The sequence below is a fragment of the Canis lupus genome, chromosome 2, assembly GCF_048164855.1.
Source record: "Canis lupus baileyi chromosome 2, mCanLup2.hap1, whole genome shotgun sequence".
In the NCBI taxonomy this organism is placed as follows: Eukaryota; Metazoa; Chordata; class Mammalia; order Carnivora; family Canidae; genus Canis; species Canis lupus.
Window position 1 is genome coordinate 31,070,021 of NC_132839.1, and position 18,056 is coordinate 31,088,076.

General features: G+C 39.3%; 1 protein-coding gene across 2 annotated transcripts in view; it reads right to left on the minus strand.

The window, feature by feature from the left end:
- IQGAP2 (IQ motif containing GTPase activating protein 2) overlaps positions 1-18,056 on the minus strand; it is a 287,229-nt gene that overhangs the window by 94,572 nt on the left and 174,601 nt on the right. For both annotated transcript variants that reach the window (XM_072794591.1, XM_072794582.1), the window contains exons 6-12: positions 16,629-16,696; positions 15,870-15,983; positions 15,040-15,218; positions 13,115-13,202; positions 9,540-9,703; positions 6,326-6,486; positions 1,326-1,450 (exon numbers count right to left, since the gene is read on the minus strand). In XM_072794591.1, coding sequence (XP_072650692.1) covers positions 1,326-1,450; positions 6,326-6,486; positions 9,540-9,703; positions 13,115-13,202; positions 15,040-15,218; positions 15,870-15,983; positions 16,629-16,696 — 899 coding nt within the window. The remainder of the gene's footprint in view (positions 1-1,325; positions 1,451-6,325; positions 6,487-9,539; positions 9,704-13,114; positions 13,203-15,039; positions 15,219-15,869; positions 15,984-16,628; positions 16,697-18,056) is intronic.

Genomic DNA, 18,056 nt, shown 5'->3' on the forward strand with positions numbered 1-18,056 from the left:
ATAGGATATCAAACTCAATACTTCAAGAACTTTAAACAAAAATACCATGGTTTGACATAACAAAACAAACCAAAGCACAGATATATTAAATATTCTGCACTGAATTCCACAAATTCTAGAAAGGAAATATGATAAGGAAGTCTCTGAAATAACTGTTGTGGTTATGGCATGTGCCCTTCATTACATGAAAATGAGAAGAAATATGATAGTGGCCATGTTATACAGCCCATGGAAAATAGCAGTAGTACAGTTGCCTGGAGAGGTAAATGCCGTATCAGTCCAAAGATATTTTTGCTTAGGAATAATATCCACCTACAAAAAACCCATTCTTTTTTTTAAGTTATACAAATATTATTTGTTACGACATGCTTTTCCTGAAAAAAGCAAAGGCTCTATTTGTTAGTCTGGGACAAAGTGGCATCCTCCACCCTGCTTTTTAATCAATTTAAGAATGAGAGTAAAGGGGTATCTTGGTGGCTCAGTCAGTTAAGTCTGACTCTTGACTTCAGCTTATCACAATCTTAGGGATGTAAGATTGAGCCCCATGTGGGGTTCCATGCTCAGCAGGGAGTCTGCTTGAGGTTCTCCCTTTACCCTCCTGCTGCTCGCACTTTCACTCTCTCAAATCAATCAATCAATCAATCTTAAAGAAAAAAAAAGAATGAGAGTAAAAATACAACCATTTAGCACTGAGAACAATGCACCTTTGCCATATAAGCAGAACATATAGAAGTCACCAAAGCAGACCTGGACTGGATATTGCCAGAAAGAACCAGGGAAAAGTTAGAAAACAAAGATGGGATCTGATCTTCTGTTTTGCTTACCCAAACAGAGGAGTCCTACCCTTGATTTGCCCTAGTCAAAGCACCCAAACCACTGGTGAATCATTGTGATTTGTGATCCTAAAACAATGGTTAGTTTGCGTTTCGAGTTTTTTCCTAGGGCAGGAACCTATGTTGTATTTCAAAAAAATGCCCAATTGAAAGGTCAAGATAAAGTTGAGTGCCTAACAAGCTGAGTTACCTAGAGTATTCAATTCTGAAGTACAAATAAATAAGAAAACATGAGGACTTCTACCTATGTATTTTTATTCTATCCTTTTAATGTCTTTTTACATATGTTTTGTAATGTGTATAATATGTTGGTGCAGTATTATAGGCATAAAATCTATATATAAATATATATATATATATATGCCTATCAGAGGAGTGTACTCTCAAAAGCAACATGAACAAAAACTTTGCAGCCCTAATCTAGGAAACTAAGTTGTCTAAACACCTTTATTCTCTCATTATGCTAAGAGAAGCGAACTGTTCTATACTTACGATCATTTTCTTCTTGAATTTGAATATTAACCATATCAATACAATTCTGAATTTCATTCCAGCTTAAGTTATCTTGCCCTTGGGATAAGGCTTCCAGTTTAATGGTGAGTAGTGCATTTGTGTAACTGTAGAAGAGAAAACAATCATTATACTCATCAGAGGCATTCAATCTTTGTTCATGTCATGCATCTTAAATTTGGTTTGTGGCCAAAATTAGATATTGTAAGATTTAAGAGTTGAAAAGCATATAAAATTGTCTTGCAGCTTTGTGAACATATAGTAAGCTCACTTATACTAATGGTGTTTTTTTTCCCTAAAGATACTTTATGTACAAATGCTGTTTAATGAAAGTGCCTCAAAATCCAACCTCATACCTAATGCAAGCAAAAAACCCAAAAAAACAAAACCCTGAAGTTCTCAATTCTGTGAAATTGCTTTTTTCCCCCCTCTGTTTCTTATTTTCCATCCCTTTGCACTTTTTTTTGCTCTGCTCAGACTTCAGATAACTTTTACGTGATAAAATTCAGAACCTCCAAGGTTCTCAATCTTTGCATCAAGGGTTCTTTAAAACAAAACAAAACAAAACAAAACAAAACAAAACAAAACAAAACATTTATTTACTCATGAGAGATACGTAAAGAGAGGCAGAGACATAGGCAGAGGAAGAAGCAGGCTCCTCACAGGGAGCCCGATGTGGGACTCAGTCCTGGACCCCAGGAATACACCCTGAACCCAAGGCAGACACTCAACCACTGAGCCACCTAGGTGTCCCAAGTGTTTTTTTTTTAAAAAATTTTTTTTCTTGTTCCTTCCAAAATTTGAGCTTTAGAGACCTTTACCCCCGTAACCTTAACCCAGATGGGCTACCCTGAAGTCTAACATGCCCAATGAGGAATCAAATAAAATACAAATGCAATTCCAGAAACCTTGTATACCACACATCTTCAATGTACATTTCCTTGAAGACGTGATACATGACTTGAACCAGAATATTGCAAAGTCCTCCTCATCTGTCCATTTCTCCTAAGGCTTTACAGCAGCTCCTCAAAAACCTCCCTCTGTGTCTGCTCACTGCAAGGGCACTCTTATAACTCATTTTGACCCCTGACCTTCCTCCCTATGAACAACCCTCTGGAAAAGAGAACTTGGCCAATCACTTAAATTACTTGTCTTTTGGGGGGAAATTGTAGGGAAAAAATTATCCATCTTGATATGTCACTAAGAAACTGTCATTTCTCAATAGTCAATTTTCCCATTTACACATCATAGGACCATGTTACAACCATAAGCTAAAATGATCTATTCTAGCCCAAAGTAAAGAAATTCAATAGTTTAGTTTGCTTTTGCAAACTAAATAAAGACGAATCCTCTATGTACATATTTATTCACTATGTATTTTAGCTTCTATATAGCACTTTTGGATTGCTAACAGCAGAAGTTAAAAAAAGTAATATCACACTATGTTTAAAAATGTTTTCCTGGTTGTGACAGATTTTCTCAAAATTCTGCATGCTTTAAAGTAACACTCAGGTGCCTTCTATAGAGTGTAGTTTGAGAGAGAAAAACATCATTCAAAAGTGGCGGTGATGATTCTTTAACTGTGGCTGAATGAAGCATCACCAAAGTCAGGCCTGTAAGTGGATAACAGTCATGTTTGAGATTTTAACCTTATCAAAATTTGAAGCCTAAGAAAACACTCTGTTACACTAGTAATACATAAACAATAATATTGAATACCAGTAACAAGATGGATAAATGTCAATTTGTACTCCTTAGCATCCCTTATAGAAAGAGAGCATTCTGCAAGAAAGTGCCAACTCCTTAAGCACATTTCATGTGCTTAACATGATCCAATGGGGATAACATGAGAAAGCTTAAAGATGAACAGAGAAAAAAAATCCCATAATTGCCCATTGTTTCTTTAGAGATGAACAAACAGTAGCCAAAGGGAAGAGATTTTAGGAGTCATGTGACAGAGCTGCAAGGCTTTTCCATGTGAGTATTAGTCTCTAGCACTTAGGTACCAGCTACAGAAAATACTCCGCAGTTCACCCTCCCAGAGAGGTCCAAGTCTCCTCCCTCCATGACTCTCAGAGTGCTCCTCACTGTTGGCTATGGGCAGACCAGTAACATCACATTTCCAAAGGGACTTCTGAAGCTTTGAGAAGATTATGATGCCAATCTAGTTCAGTGATGTTTACTAACATCAAACAAATGTGGCAAAGCCTGTGGCAAACATGGCAGGGGTATCAAGGTGAATAAAGCAAAGCCTTTACTTCAAGGAGCTTTCCGTCCAGTGGGTAAGAGACAAAAACTCAAAGAGGATATAAAAGCAGAGCACAAGAAGGGTCCTAAAAGTAGAAATAATGGAGTTCCAAGGAAGGAGAAGTGGAAGGAAAACCTTAGCAGGTGGAACACCTTGCCTGACACAGGCACTGAACTAAGCATTTACTCCTCATGCTGTTCTGCAGATGCAGAGCTGTGTTTTTGTGCTCTCTAGATGGAGAAAAGGCCATCAAAAGTCAGACTCAGATATTTTTTGGCCCCAATGCTATCTATGTTCCTTTAACCACATCACACTAGTTCTCAGGAGAGATGACCCTAGCTGGGGCTAGGAGAAATATCAAAATAATTTGTGGAAGCATCATCTGTGGTAGGTGGCTCCAGCAGGGTGCCAGGAGAGGCGACAGTCACCCCATTTCCATGGTGAGAAGAGCACGCACAGCTGCAGACAGGCCAGAAAGCACATGGTGTATTTGTATCCAGCTTGACCCAAGTGCAAGGCACAGGGAGAGGTGCAGCTGGAGCTAAGGTCAGAACAACATGTTTAGAGAGGAGTCTGTTCTTATTGCAGAGGAGAGCCAGGAATCAGGGAGAGCACTGTAACCATAGCTACATTTTAGAACAATTAATCTGGGACAGCATATGCCTAGAGCCAACACCAACTCTACAGCATTTCTGTGAGAATTAGACAGAAGTGTCTTTCTGGGAAACCACAGGCCCAGGGAGGAGGCCATGGTAATGAGGTAGACATTTTGTGTGAATTCATCAAGGTGGCCCTGCCCCACCCTTTGTGCTATGAAGAACGTGTACGCTCACGCACAAGTACAATGGTGAACTTTCTTCAATCTGAAAATCTGCCAGCATGGGTTTCCGAGAACCAGGGTAAAAAGCTGACAATGAAGGTAAAATGTGAGGCTGTGGGAGATCTCTTGGGCCCAATCAACTGTCAGTCCGAGAACCAAGGGGGACCCTGAAATCTCAGGATGTTATTGGTCATTCAGCTGATCCAGAAAGTACTTAGGTCAAACTTTAAAAAGATTATGAAAAATAGCAAAAATTTTCCCCAAGTTTCCCATATAGAATACTCGAACTCTGAGGCTGTAAAAGGGGTTCTCAAATGGGGTGGTAAGACTATTTCCTTGATGAGTTATTTGCAAATTGGGCATGGGGAGATAGGGAGGGATTTTGGTAATCAAAATGGGTGATCAGGAGGGAGGCAGTATGGTTATTTAGAGGGCAGGGGCGATGATGTGAAATCTGTGGGACAGTCGTGACAATGACCTCACCAAGACGTCCCATTAGAGCTCCCCTGGGCTATAGGGTTTTTAAAAAGATTTTATTTATTCATTCATGAGAGACATACAGAGGGAGGCAGAAACACAGGCAGAGGGAAAAGCAGGCTCCCTGCGGGGAGCCCTATGTGGGACTCGATCCCAGAACCCCGGGATCACAACCTGAGCTAAAGGCAGACAATGCTCAACCACTGAGTCCCCCAGGTGCCCCTGGGCTATAAGCTTTGTAAGGAAGGGACCAGCTCACCAGCTCTGTCTTCCACTTAAGCACTGAGGGACAGGAGCAAAGTCTGGTTAGGTGAGGATAAATGAGGACAGAAAAGACACAATTTGGATGTTATTATAGAGGTGAAAAGTCAAATTAGGTGGCAGCTGGGAAATGGCAACATCGTGCAGAGGGCTGCTGATGGGGAGAGAAATGAGCAGGCTGTTCACAGCACAAGTGTGCCTGGCAGAGGAAAACAAGTCGAACTTAAGGTTTTTAAACTTGGGGAAGAGAATGGTGTCATTAGAAATAGTGGAGGTAGAAATAAATTACCTTGGTAACAGACTCAGGAGTTCTATTAATCAGGTAGCCAAATTTAAGTAGAACCACAGCGTCAGTTTCTCCAAGAAGACTGAAAAAGAGAATCCTCTGTCCTACTGCTTTGTGGTCATTCTCTACACAGACAAGTGATCAAGCATTTGAAAAAAATCTAAAGGCTTTTACATTTTCTTGTACATCTATACACAATGCAAGAGAATGACTCAGCCTCTATTTAAGCAGTTCCGCTAGAATCTGGAGCTGAAAAGAGCTTTTGTCAGAATCTAGGCAGACATCACCCCCTAGTGGTTAACAAGAATCCAGGCTGCAAAATTACTCCTTTTAAATTGGGCTTTTTTCTTACTGAATCGCTAATAGACTCCTTACTTATTCTGACCCCTTAAGTTTCTCTCTAGAGCTGCTGTAGTGTTTCATGTATCTAGTAGTATATTTCAGGAACATGAAATGGAAGATACTAAACTGAGGTTGTCACCCGCTGCCATGACCCACTGTGGTTTCAGGATTCCCTGGGTTTAACAATCAAAGCAATGGGGTTTGGGATTCAGTTGCCCAGCAGGCAGCCCTTAAATCCAGATTTAGTTCCCTCATCAGTAAAATAAAAAGCCCAAGGGAAGATATGTTTTCAATAGCTCTTTTATTTTTAGCCTATCAAATAATCTTTGGTAATGACAAAGTCAGATATTAATTGCCGCAACATGATCGTTTTAAGACTCTTTGTCCCCCTAAAAGAACTACTGTAAAAAAGGACTCATATGAGAAGGACTATTAAGGAAATAAGGACAGATAGATGCATTTCCTGAGGAAGGAGCAAATCTTTAATTTGTGAGATCTGCCAAACACACATTTCTGAATAAAAGGAGGCTTGGAAGATGTTCCCTTACCGTTCTACATACGATTCATCCAGATTGTTGAAGCCTATTGTTGGGCTTCTGAGTTGATTTTGCACAGACACAAGATCATTGCTTTCCAAGGCCTGGTTTAGTAAAGCAACCGCAGACAGCATTTCCACTGCAATCAAGAGCTCCTCATGGGCCAAGTAGTTCTGTTGGAAAATAAACGCAATACAAGTTTCCCAAATTACATGCCTTATGGGTGTGATGGGGCTTTAGAATGCATGCATATTTCAAAGAACAATGAACAGTTAAAGATTTTGAGAACCTAGGAGAAAGAGGGGACTCAATGTCACTTATTTTTCATTAGCTTTAAAGAACAAGTGAGTGGGGTTTTTCTTAGCAGATCATTTTAGGGACAGAGTTAATGACAACCGATGGTTTATGATTACTCAAACAACTGCATTCCCCTAGCTGATTCTTATCTCCAGTTATATTAGCTGCTTACAGTCTCAGACTTACTAAACAATTAAGCAAAGGATTAGATGACACTGTCACTGTCTCATAGTGTGAGTTGAGATTTTAGGTAGTGATTTTCAGTTTAAGTTAAGGGTAAGGAAAAAAGGGGAGAACTTTACCTATAAGTTGTAACCTCAGAAAAGTAAACCAAAATCATTAACCCAATTTCAATTCTAGTCCCTAAAAAAGTTAATCAATCTCACAACCCATAAGATCAAGACCCATGACATGATCGGTCACAATTCGGATGCTCAACTGACTAAGCCAGTCAGGTGTCCCAATAATTGGGTAGAAATTTTAAAATGTATTAGGAGGTCTGGGTATTTGAAGTAAAGCAAGTATGATTTATAATTCTGGATTTGGCTTATTTAAAAAAGTACATCTCGAGGTGCCTGGATGGCTCAGTCAGTTAAGCATCTGTTGTCAGCTCAGGTCATGATCCCACGATCCTGGGATTGAGCCCTGTGTTGGGCTCCCTGTCAGGGGTGAGTCTGCTTCTCCATCTCCCTCTGCCTGCCTCTCCCCCTGCTTGTACTCATGTTGTCTCTCTCTCTCAAATAAATAAAATCTTAAAAAAGAATACATCTCATGGTAGCTACACTTGTGGTGAGCATAGCATAAAGCATAAACTTGTCAAGTGACTATCTTGTATATCTGAAAGTAATGTAACATTGTGTCAAATGTACTCATATAAAACTTTAAAAAAACCAAATCTGAGACTTTTGAACACCTTCCTCCTTCAATGTTCTCTTCCATTCAACTATTTTATTCTGACTTGGTCCAACTTCAAATGGATTATTTCTTCCATTATATTCAAGGAACACAGAGGTAGCATAAAATGAATAGAAATAAATGCTGATAACAGTATTTACATTTAGGATATTTTCTGTATTCAATACATACAATGTAATATTTATATTAAAGTGCATTATAGCTTTCTAGTTCTCCATAGGTATCTCACAGCAATTGATTTTAGAGTAACAAGGCATAATTTTACCTTCCAAAGCAAATGGGAGCATGTGAGCAAATTTTATCCGAGTTTCTTATATTAACTATAAATTTAACACATAAGGAAGGTATAGAATTACAGCCAAAAGAGCAGGATGGAATCATTTGAGATCCACCTCCTCTACCCCTTCTGGGAATTGTCCACAAATATCTAACATGGTATACAGCAGCAAGGATAAGGAAAAATAAAGCAGCAGCAGGGTGGGACAAACACAGGCTGACCCTGACCAGTTAGGTAAGAATGACAGGGCTAGCATGTAAATAGCCTTGATGAAGCTGGTGATGCAGGAGAAACTCTTAATGAAAGAACTTTTAGGAAAATAATGTATTTTTCTTTTATTACAAAATAGTATCTTCCTACTTAGAGAACAAGAACTCTTGGTAAGCAAGAAAACAAATCCTCCCACTCAAGCCCTTTAGTGTACATCCATTTATTTATTTTTAATTCATACAAACATTTATAGGTTTTTTTTAAACAGAACTTATTTTTATTCATATTACAGAACTACTTCTAGATAATGTTTCAGTCTCATTTTCCCCACTCGATATTAGTATGTGCAATTGTTGTTAAACATGTGGTTTGTTTCTTGCTTCTCGGTATGACAGACTGTGTGTTAAACATCCCTGTGAATACAACTTTTTTGACTCATATTCCTTAGGATCTTTTCCTAGCAATGTAACTGTCAGGATAATGGGTAAAAGACCAGCATGCACATTACTGAGATCATCCTCCAGAAAGGGTGCATTCTTCATGCTCCCGTCGGCCATGGAGGAGATGTCTGCTGTGCCAAATTTATGCCTATGTCAGATCTCTCAATGCTACCAATCTGATTTCTCAAAATAACTGTATTTTGTGTTAATTTACATTTACTTCTGAATGAGTTTCAACATTTGTGTGTGTGTGTTTGTCATAGTATACGCCAATCTTTGTGAATTGGCTGTTTATGCCTTTGGCCTCCCCTCTTCCTTTTTTTGGTAGAACAGTGCTGTTTCTCATTTTTAAAATCCAATCTTCTTCTACATTTCCTTAGAACTTCAATTGTTTAAGTTACTTTTTACATTTAACTTTTTATGTTGGAGATTTATTCTGATATGTGCAGTGAGGTCATGTTTTCTTTTTCAAATGGTTAAACACTTAGAAGGATTTCATTCCTTCTTCCACCTTTTTGAAATACTAGCATTCTCATATATTCAATAATTGGCTCTGCTTCCAATATTTTTTATTCTGCTCCATTGTTTGGGTTAATCTTGTACCAGTACACATGGTTTTCATGACTGTAACCTTATATATTACTGTTTAGCATCATTAGAATATTAAACAGCATATTACATTTACAAAAATTAAAGTCATGGTGTTAATGTTCTTTGTGTCTTAGAAATGCAGATTCATAGCTAATTCTATACCTGAAACCATTATATATCTTTTAAAAATTTTAGTGCAGTTAAAAAATTATTCAAAGTGCTTCAAAAATCAGACAATCGGAGCATGAGAACCACTTGTTTTCAATGTGTAATTTATACAGTGTGGCCTGCGCTTCCTAACTACAAAGATTCTTTATGGAAATGAAAAGCAATAGTTAAAGGGGAAGGCAGCCATGGGAATTGGTACAGGGAGGCCAGTGGGACTGGGGATAGGTCTGAGTTACAGACTCTGTGCCCTGTTCACCTTTCCTAAATAGCCTTCCTCACAGCTTTGACTCAGAATTAATACCTTCGTACCTGGAGTCCTCAGACTTACCATGGCGTTCTGTTTCTGTAGGTTGAAAAGTTCGTTCTGGTACATCACAGCAGCAAAGGGATACACAGCAGGCAGCTGGGCCTCTGGTCTCTTCAGTGCAAGCAGCGTGTTCTCAGGGTCCCCTTCCTGAACGGCAGCATTAATGTGGTCCACTGCAGCCAGCCCTGAGTGGGGTGGAGGAGGTGTCACATTCTGTCAGAATGGCTGCTTTTTCCCCTGCTGCCTGCCCAACCAGTCCATCTTGCCAGGGATTAGAATAAAAGTAGTGCCTTTCCATGAACTCTGAAAAGCTGCAGGTGGTGGACAGGCAAAGACTTGAAGATGATAGCTCAGTAACTGGAAGTCAGTCCAGCCCTTGGAGAAAGTCCCTAAAAGGACCTCAGCACCGACAGAGCTGGAGTTATGAGATCACTCCTGTCTAGCATGACTTCCCTACAGAACATTGCCCTTCAGGATCAGCTCTGGTCTCACCTCTTCCCTGAGGACTTCACACCTCTCGGATCCCCACAGCATTGAGAGCTGGACCATAGAGATCCCATAGGCATTGTTCTTGAATACTCCTTGTGTATTAATTAGTACTGCCTTTGAAGGAGACTGGAGCTACGTGAACACCCCAAGCCAGCCTTGCCCTACTGCGGTATCCTCCCCTCAAAGCCACACCACAGGACAGCCACAGTTAGCACCAGGACACAGTGCTGCTTCATACTGATAGGTTTGTTCTTGGAACATTCTCCCTCAACTCTTGCATTCTGTGAAGCATGATTTCAAGAAAAAAATCACTTCAGGTGTGTTTTTAAAAAAATATTATAACCCAAATTCATATTATTAAATAAATCTGTGCCAGTATCACTTCACCTTAAAAAAACAAAACCCCGATCACACAAATGTGTTGGCTTACATTATCTGACTCAGCCATAGGCTCTGTGAGATCTCTACCAGTTGCAATGTTCAGATTATGAAGACCTGAATTTTGGTGACCAAACTGAGGGTGCCTGAAACAACAGATTCATCATAGTTTTCAGAAAAAGCAAGAGAATTGCTGACCAACTGGGAGAATGAGTGATGCACTCTGCCACCAGGCAGTAGCAAACTGGACAGAAACAGCAGCATTTTGCCCTATAAAGAAGGTTTCAGGGACGCCAGGGTGGCTCAGTTGGTTAAGCATCCAACTCTTTCAGCTGAAAGCTGAACTTTCAGCTCAGGTCATGGTCTTGGGGTCGTGGGATAGAGCTCTGTGTCAGGCTCTGCACATGGGGTGTAGGCTTACTTGGGATTCTCTCTCTCCCTCTCTCTCTGCCTCTACCCCTCTTTGTGCTCTCTCTCTAAATAGAAAAAATTGATAGAATTGATATGTCCAACAAAAAAATCCCAGAAAGGAAGGTGAGTGGGCATTTTTGACTCTGCTATTCTCTGAAAGTTACCCGTGGCCTCTGAGCTGTGTTTGTCATTATTTTGGATAGCATTTTGCCTCCCGTTTGACAACTCCAATATGTGAGTTCGCACCACTGGATGGTAAAAGCCTACCACAAATCATATCCTTAAGATGTTCTTTATGAACCATTTCTTCTAAAAAAAAATAATAAAATGACATTATCCACTCTTTTATATGCTGCATCTAACAAAATTTCCGGCCCTGGTCTTAACAGAACACGTCTTGTAATGAATGGAACGCACATGCAAAGTAAAATGATTGCAGTTCTCACAAAGCTGAAGCCTCCGCCGACAGACCTGGTGACATTACCATCAAAGCTGTCACTTATGTCACTTTTTGGCTATTATGAATGTAGACATCTTAACATTTTACTATAATAACCGACAGGGTTAAGAAAAGGCTTGTCAAGTAGCTATACTCATATATTTTAAAGCATATAGTTGTCTTATTGTCATGTCACTTATTAAAATATACTTTAGGGTTTTTTCAAGACTATTCTTAGCTCTGCCCAACTATACATTTTCAGATGAGGAGAGATAAATAACTTCAGAATCATCACGTTCTACACATTTCAAGCCATCAAACATTGCAGTGCCCCTTATAATTTAAGCTGGTTATGCATTAGTGCAAATCATCTCATCCCTTTTATTTAAAAATGTATAACCAATGTGGCATTAAATTTGTGGTCAGGAAATTACGTCAATGAACATTAAAGCATTTATAGAAGGCATTTTATTTAAAATGAAAAAGTCTATTTTAGTGGTTATAAACTTTTCAAAAATAAAGGATGGCAAAAAGCTATGGAATCATTTCTTCACTAAGTTTATGGACCTCAGCTGTCTGCCTGGCAATATTAATTTCTTCCTGCAATTTGACTCTGTCAGCTTTCAAATACAGCAGAAAGAGAAACTTAAAATTGTGTTTCATGTATCATCACCAATATACTCAAAATTAAATAAGAATAAAAGATGAGGAACATGCATTCCACAATGTTAAGGTGTTCCCTTAAAAAAAAAGTTACCCAGGAGCTCTCAGCAGCTTTGTGTGTGAGGGAAATTCTCAAACCCAATCAGTTGTTAACTCCTAGATATTTATATCAATTTTCTCTGGGCCTCCTTGATTACTGTTTGAACCCTTTGGATACGTTACTACCAGTGACTTGGGAGCAAACTCCTGGGAAAAACCTATAGTTTCTTTGAAGGTGTTAAGAACATTCCAAGATTGTCTAGGAGGTTAAATCAAAGACAGAGTTTATGAGTGTTGTAATCAGTGGATACTCCCAAGTTTAAATTTGGCAGATGGTTCACATGCTTTATTAAATGGGCTAAATGGTCTTTCGTGTATCCATTGTGTGTATGTGTGTGTAGGTGCTGTTTAGGTTGCCCTAGGGGAAATAAATGTCAGCAGAATTCCTTACTGCCTCAAGTAAAACCAAATTTTGTTAGAGAGAGGAGAAAAGACTAATAAAGAGATTAATTTCTCTGAACTTATAGATGCTTTATTTTAATTACCTGAGTTTTCTATTTATAGTCACACAACTGAAATGGGTACAAAAAGGAACTGAACTGTGCCACTCCATAGAGGTTCAGGGACATGGATTCAGACCTGCCACCATGCAGTTTCACTGGCCTATCCAGTCTCATTCACTTGCCAAAAAATGATACAAGCTGTAAGAAAAACAATTCTACAAACTGCAGACTAATGACTGGGAAGTAGTAAAGAATAAAGGCATCAATAATACCTTTCAAATTCCAGTCTAACACTGTCACATAATCATGGGCAAGAAATGACAATCTTGAAGTCATGATCTTTTACTAAATAGCCCTCAATATTAGTGCAAATAAACGATAGGTTCAAAACATGACATACGCTGAAACCTATGATAAGACAGGAAGGTATAGCTGAACTAGCTTCGAGATACCTTGAGATACTTTGCATGGACAGGGGGCATGGTCACCCAAAACTTCCATGGGAAACCGCCAGATTATGTACCCTAGTTAAGAGCAACAGTGACGCTGAGTGCAATTCTCATCACAGGAGGCAGTTTTACAAGAATACAAATTGAGAATTTTGCTGATATTGTGACATGGAGAATTTGTATCTTCCAGCAGAATCCATTTCCTTCATACAATCCATTACTTACTGTTGACTTTATTGATGTTGCCTTGGATTTCTGCTTGTGTCAGCAGTTCTTCATATGCATCTCTTTCTTCTTCTGAAATGCAGTTATTCTACAAAACAAAGCCTCCACTGATTCCTGAGGTTAAATAAAATGTCCCCAAAGCTCCCTATTCAAAACTAAAATGCAAAGAGTGATAAAAACCATTTACTTATATTCATTTGAATTCAATATAAGTAATAAGAATGCTTGCTCTGTGCAGGGCACTAGGGCTAGACATGCCTGGCAAGGATTACAATGAGGAACAACAGGCCTAGTGATTCTCTGAAAGGGCCGAATTGTCTCATGTGGCAAACATTATGTTGCACCACTTGACCATACTGCCATTTTTTTGTAGATCAAAGTCGGTGGGATATTGGCAATTTCATTTGATTCAGTTTAGTAACAGTGACTCCATAAATAACAAATATACATAGAACAAAATAGATTCTATAGGTGAAGGACATACTCAGTCAGAAATAACATTTGCAAAAGAGAAAACAATTCAGGAAGGCCTGGAGGGCCAGAGCCATGTTAAAGGCAGAGCGGGGAGCAGGATGCAGACCACAGGACTTGCTCACAAAGGTGAGACAGCTGGGCATGTTGGGCTACAGCATCGGGTGTCCAGCGTGAGCCAGAAAGATGGAGAGCTTGGTTGGGTATCCTGGAGGCTTTTTTTTAAAGCCAAACAAAGGACTGTACTTAACTCGGTAGGCAGTAGGGAATCCAGGGAGGTTCCCAGGGGCTGACATCAGATCTGTAATTGAAGATTAATTTTGCAACCTCTAGCTCTGAGAGGGGTTGGTTTGCAGAATTGCAGGAAGCAGGGTGACCCATGAGGAAAGTGTGCAAGAACCCTGAGGCATGGTCGTGGGGGCAGGGCTGAGGCAAGAGTGTAAGACTAGAAGGTGTGGGACAGATGTGGGCTGGCAAGAAGAGGCAATAGAATGCAGGGACAGGATACAGGGGTGGAGGCATGGAAAGAAACACTGCTGAGGGAACTGAGCAAGGAGCACATGTGTGAGGAGGGCAGGGTAGGACAAGCACTCTTCCTACACGGTGACAAGGTCCACAGGACAGAGAGATGAAGTCGCTTGGAGGAACATTTGAGGGGCTTGGTATCAAGCTGACAACTGATTTCTTCAGCAAGTGGATGAGCTTGTCTGAGGAAGGAGAGAGAAGTGATTCGAGGTCAGATCTAGAGAATCTCCATACGCAGAGGCAGGAGGGAGAAAAGACATGGAGAAACGCACAGGCGAACCAGAGGAGACTGGTAGCACCAAAGCAGATGGGAGCCAGGCCAGCAGCCACCTGGAGGCACCTGGAGGCAGATGGGCGGGGCGAGCACGCCACTTGCTGTCAGGAACTGCAAGTGGAGAAAAGGCAGTAAGCTAAAGTGGAAAGTTCTGGTAACAGAGCCAAAGGGGACATGAAAGGCAGCCAGACGTGGAAGCTCCGCACGGGACGTCCTCAGTGAAGCTAGAGAGTAAGGCAAAAGCACTGGGTCAACATCCGGCTGCCTTGCCGAGAAGGGGAGGCAAAATTCGAGAGTAAATTAAAAAACATTATCTCTTCACTTCATCACATGGAACTGTGAACCTCTATTCATAAACCTACAGGTAATTTGGCTAATACAGGATCTGCAGCTCATCCTGAGCAAGGGAAGATCTACTTCCACACTTCCCAGGTGAATCATCAGTTTACGACCTGACCTTGAATCCTTGTAACCTCTGAGAATCAACATAAAGGGAAATCTCATTTCTTTACGGAGTGCATGGTCCGCTTTTACCCTCACATTTCACACAAGCCAACTGCCTAGGGCTACAGAGACCACCAGACCACCGTCAGTTAACATCAAGGCTTTTTCAAACTAGCCACTCATACCCATACTGAGAAATCTAATTGAATACCTTTAGTCTTGCATTTTCCTCCTTTCTTTTCTTGGCTTCCCAAAGTTCCTTCTGATATTCCTGTGCAAGGCTGTCATCTACTAAAGTTAAAACTGCATTTGGGTTTCTTAGCGTTTTAATGGTTTGTTCTGCTATTCCTTTTTCAATAGCTTCATTAATAGCTATAACTGCAGCATGCACTGGAGAGATACAAAGAGAAAGATTTTTATGAGCCAAAGACAACATGGATAGTTGGATGGACATGGCACAAATGTAAGCAGCTTTACTTTCTTCTTCAGCTTCCCGTTAAAAAGGCCAAAAAAAAGACATCCTAGACACTTCACAGAGCACCCCTCTGACAACCTCTCCACCTGCACATCTAGCTTGGGTCCTGTCTTAGCATTCACCATCACGTAATCCCTATTGATTTATTCCGTGCCCATTGAATGGCTAAAATGAACCAACCACCAGGGGGCCAAAGGGTGAAGTGGACTCTGTTAAACAACCAGTTTGTATCCAAATGATACTGGCAATTTAACATACAAGACAAAAAGACAATACAGCACTCTACCGCTAAAATGTGCTGACATAGAAGGCAAAGAAATATTTTGAATAATAAAAATATTTCTAAACACTCTTAATCCACATTGCAGAACTAGGTGTTTAAAGTCAAAATCAATTACATGGTTATATTCTGATATGCTCAACTTAAACATCTACAACACATATAATAACTTCAAAAGGGGGTTGAAAGCATCTTCCAAATATTCTCTTTCTTTTAACCAAAATCAATAAATAAAGTATGGGTAAGTCTTGTGTCAATAGTAAGTTCTGATTTTAAACAGACTCACAAGCAGCTTCATCCACTGACAGTTCATTTGCAAGAATACCACCTATTTTGCTGAAAGATGGCATTTGTATTCCATATTTCTCAAGTTCTTTTCTCATATTACTAATTTCCTCCTCTGAAAAAGAACAACAAAAAATATCAAAGAAAAATACAGAGATGGAGGCAGGAATGAATATATTCATATCAAGAAATGTCTTCATCCTACATTCTCTCTCCCAGAAATGCAAGGCTTACTTTTCTGAATAAAGAACATTAAAGGGGGTATCTGGGTGGCTCAGTAAGGTTAAGCAACTGACTCTTGATCTTGGCTCAGGTTGTAATCCTGGGGTCATGAGATTGAGCCCCATGTCTGGGGCTCCATGCTCAGCATGGACTCTGCTTGAGTTTGTCTTTCTCTCTCCTAAGATTCTCCTTCTCTCTCCCTTCACCCCTCCCCCACTGCATGTGCACTTTCTAAAAAAACACAACCAAACAAAAAAAGAAAATTAAAAATGCTACACTATTATTTAAAAAGGGGGGGGGAGTGTCTTCATCAAGAAGGTGGGGCATTTCTAAACAAGAACCTTATGAAGAAGTCAGTCTGTTTCCCATTTCACAAATGTGGGGAAAAGGAAAACTGGTTGAATACAAACAAGATAATAAAGTTTTCTCCCCTGATCAATATAGAGGAAAAAAGGGAATCGATGATATAAAAAGGAAAACAAAAGTATTGATACATTTTCTTAGCAAATGACAATGTGAAAATCATCAATAGTAGTACCTGTGAAGTCTACTTTGCCCAACAAATCCTGGATCTGAGGTGCTATTCCGAGTTTGAACAGGTATAAACTGAAAGACAGAACATAAAATGATCAGATCAGAAACTTTATCATCATAAATCTTAGTGTTAAAAATTTCTTAAATCTTAAGGGCTTTTTTTAGTTGGGAAAGACCTAAGAGATTATCTCATTTAATCCATTCATTTTATAGATGTGGAAACTGAGTTCTAAGGTAACACAGTCCCTGGAGGATGGGGACTAAAACTGTAGTCTAAGTCCCAAAGACTGGTCTTGTAGAGTATGTGGCGTTTCCATAGGGTCAACTAACTCTCTACTACCCATTTTTAGGGAGAATAAGAGACACAACAATACAAAATAGCCAGTAATAAATCCAAGGAACATTTCTTTGAATACTTCATATATGATTCTTTTTTTGTTGAAAGTACAGTTCATATTATATTTTCCTTTCTGATATTCCTTTAAGTACCACACATTCCTTGAGGATGTATTTGTTCTACATTTTCTGAAACAGAGTGGCAAGACTACCAGCCCACAGGGTGATGTTACCAATAAACCATGATGTGGGCATGCTACTAAGTGGAAGATGGAGAATAAATTGTATGTGTGTGTGCGTGTGTGTGTGTGTGTCTGTGTAGATAAAGTCCCTTACGAAGTAACGATGGTACCCGCTAACCTACCAATAACTTGACAAAAGGATCTGAGGACTGGCATCTAAATTTTACCAATTGTGCAAATATCTGATTATACGGCTTTTCCCATTTAATCACTGAGCCACAGTTTCTTTCCATATTGATCCTAATCTTCTCAATCCCAAAGACTAATCCTATAGAACAATTAAAAAAATCTGTATTCACTTATTATCCATTTTGATAGGTTTGTAATTTGTGAGATTGTAATGGGAAATTAGCCAATTCTACAATAATTTATACAATGAACTAAGAATGATTTCATTGGCTTGAAATATTTCAAGATCATCACTTCAGATGTTGATGTGAGATACATCTGAGGAGATTATAAAATGCATACAATTTCATTAAAGGAGTTCAAGATCAAGCCTCTTTAAATGGTATTAAACTTTTAAAATGTATGATTATTCAATTCAAGGAGCATGCATTTAAAGTAACCTTCATTGATCATTTCTGTAAAACACAATCATTTAGAAAAGCAGCGCATGGTCAAAGTTAAACATTAATGATTCACGGCTAAAATAAAAAGTACACAGAAGAGCATCATCCAAAGTTAAACACTAAGTATTTTGATATAAACCCTTTCAATTTTTTTTTTCTGGAAATACTTATTCCAAAAACTCACACAGGATCCTTAAATATGAATATACTGTATTTTACCTAACCAATTGCATTTAGATGGTCACTAATTATTCCCCACTGCAAATGATGCTGCAGCAAATC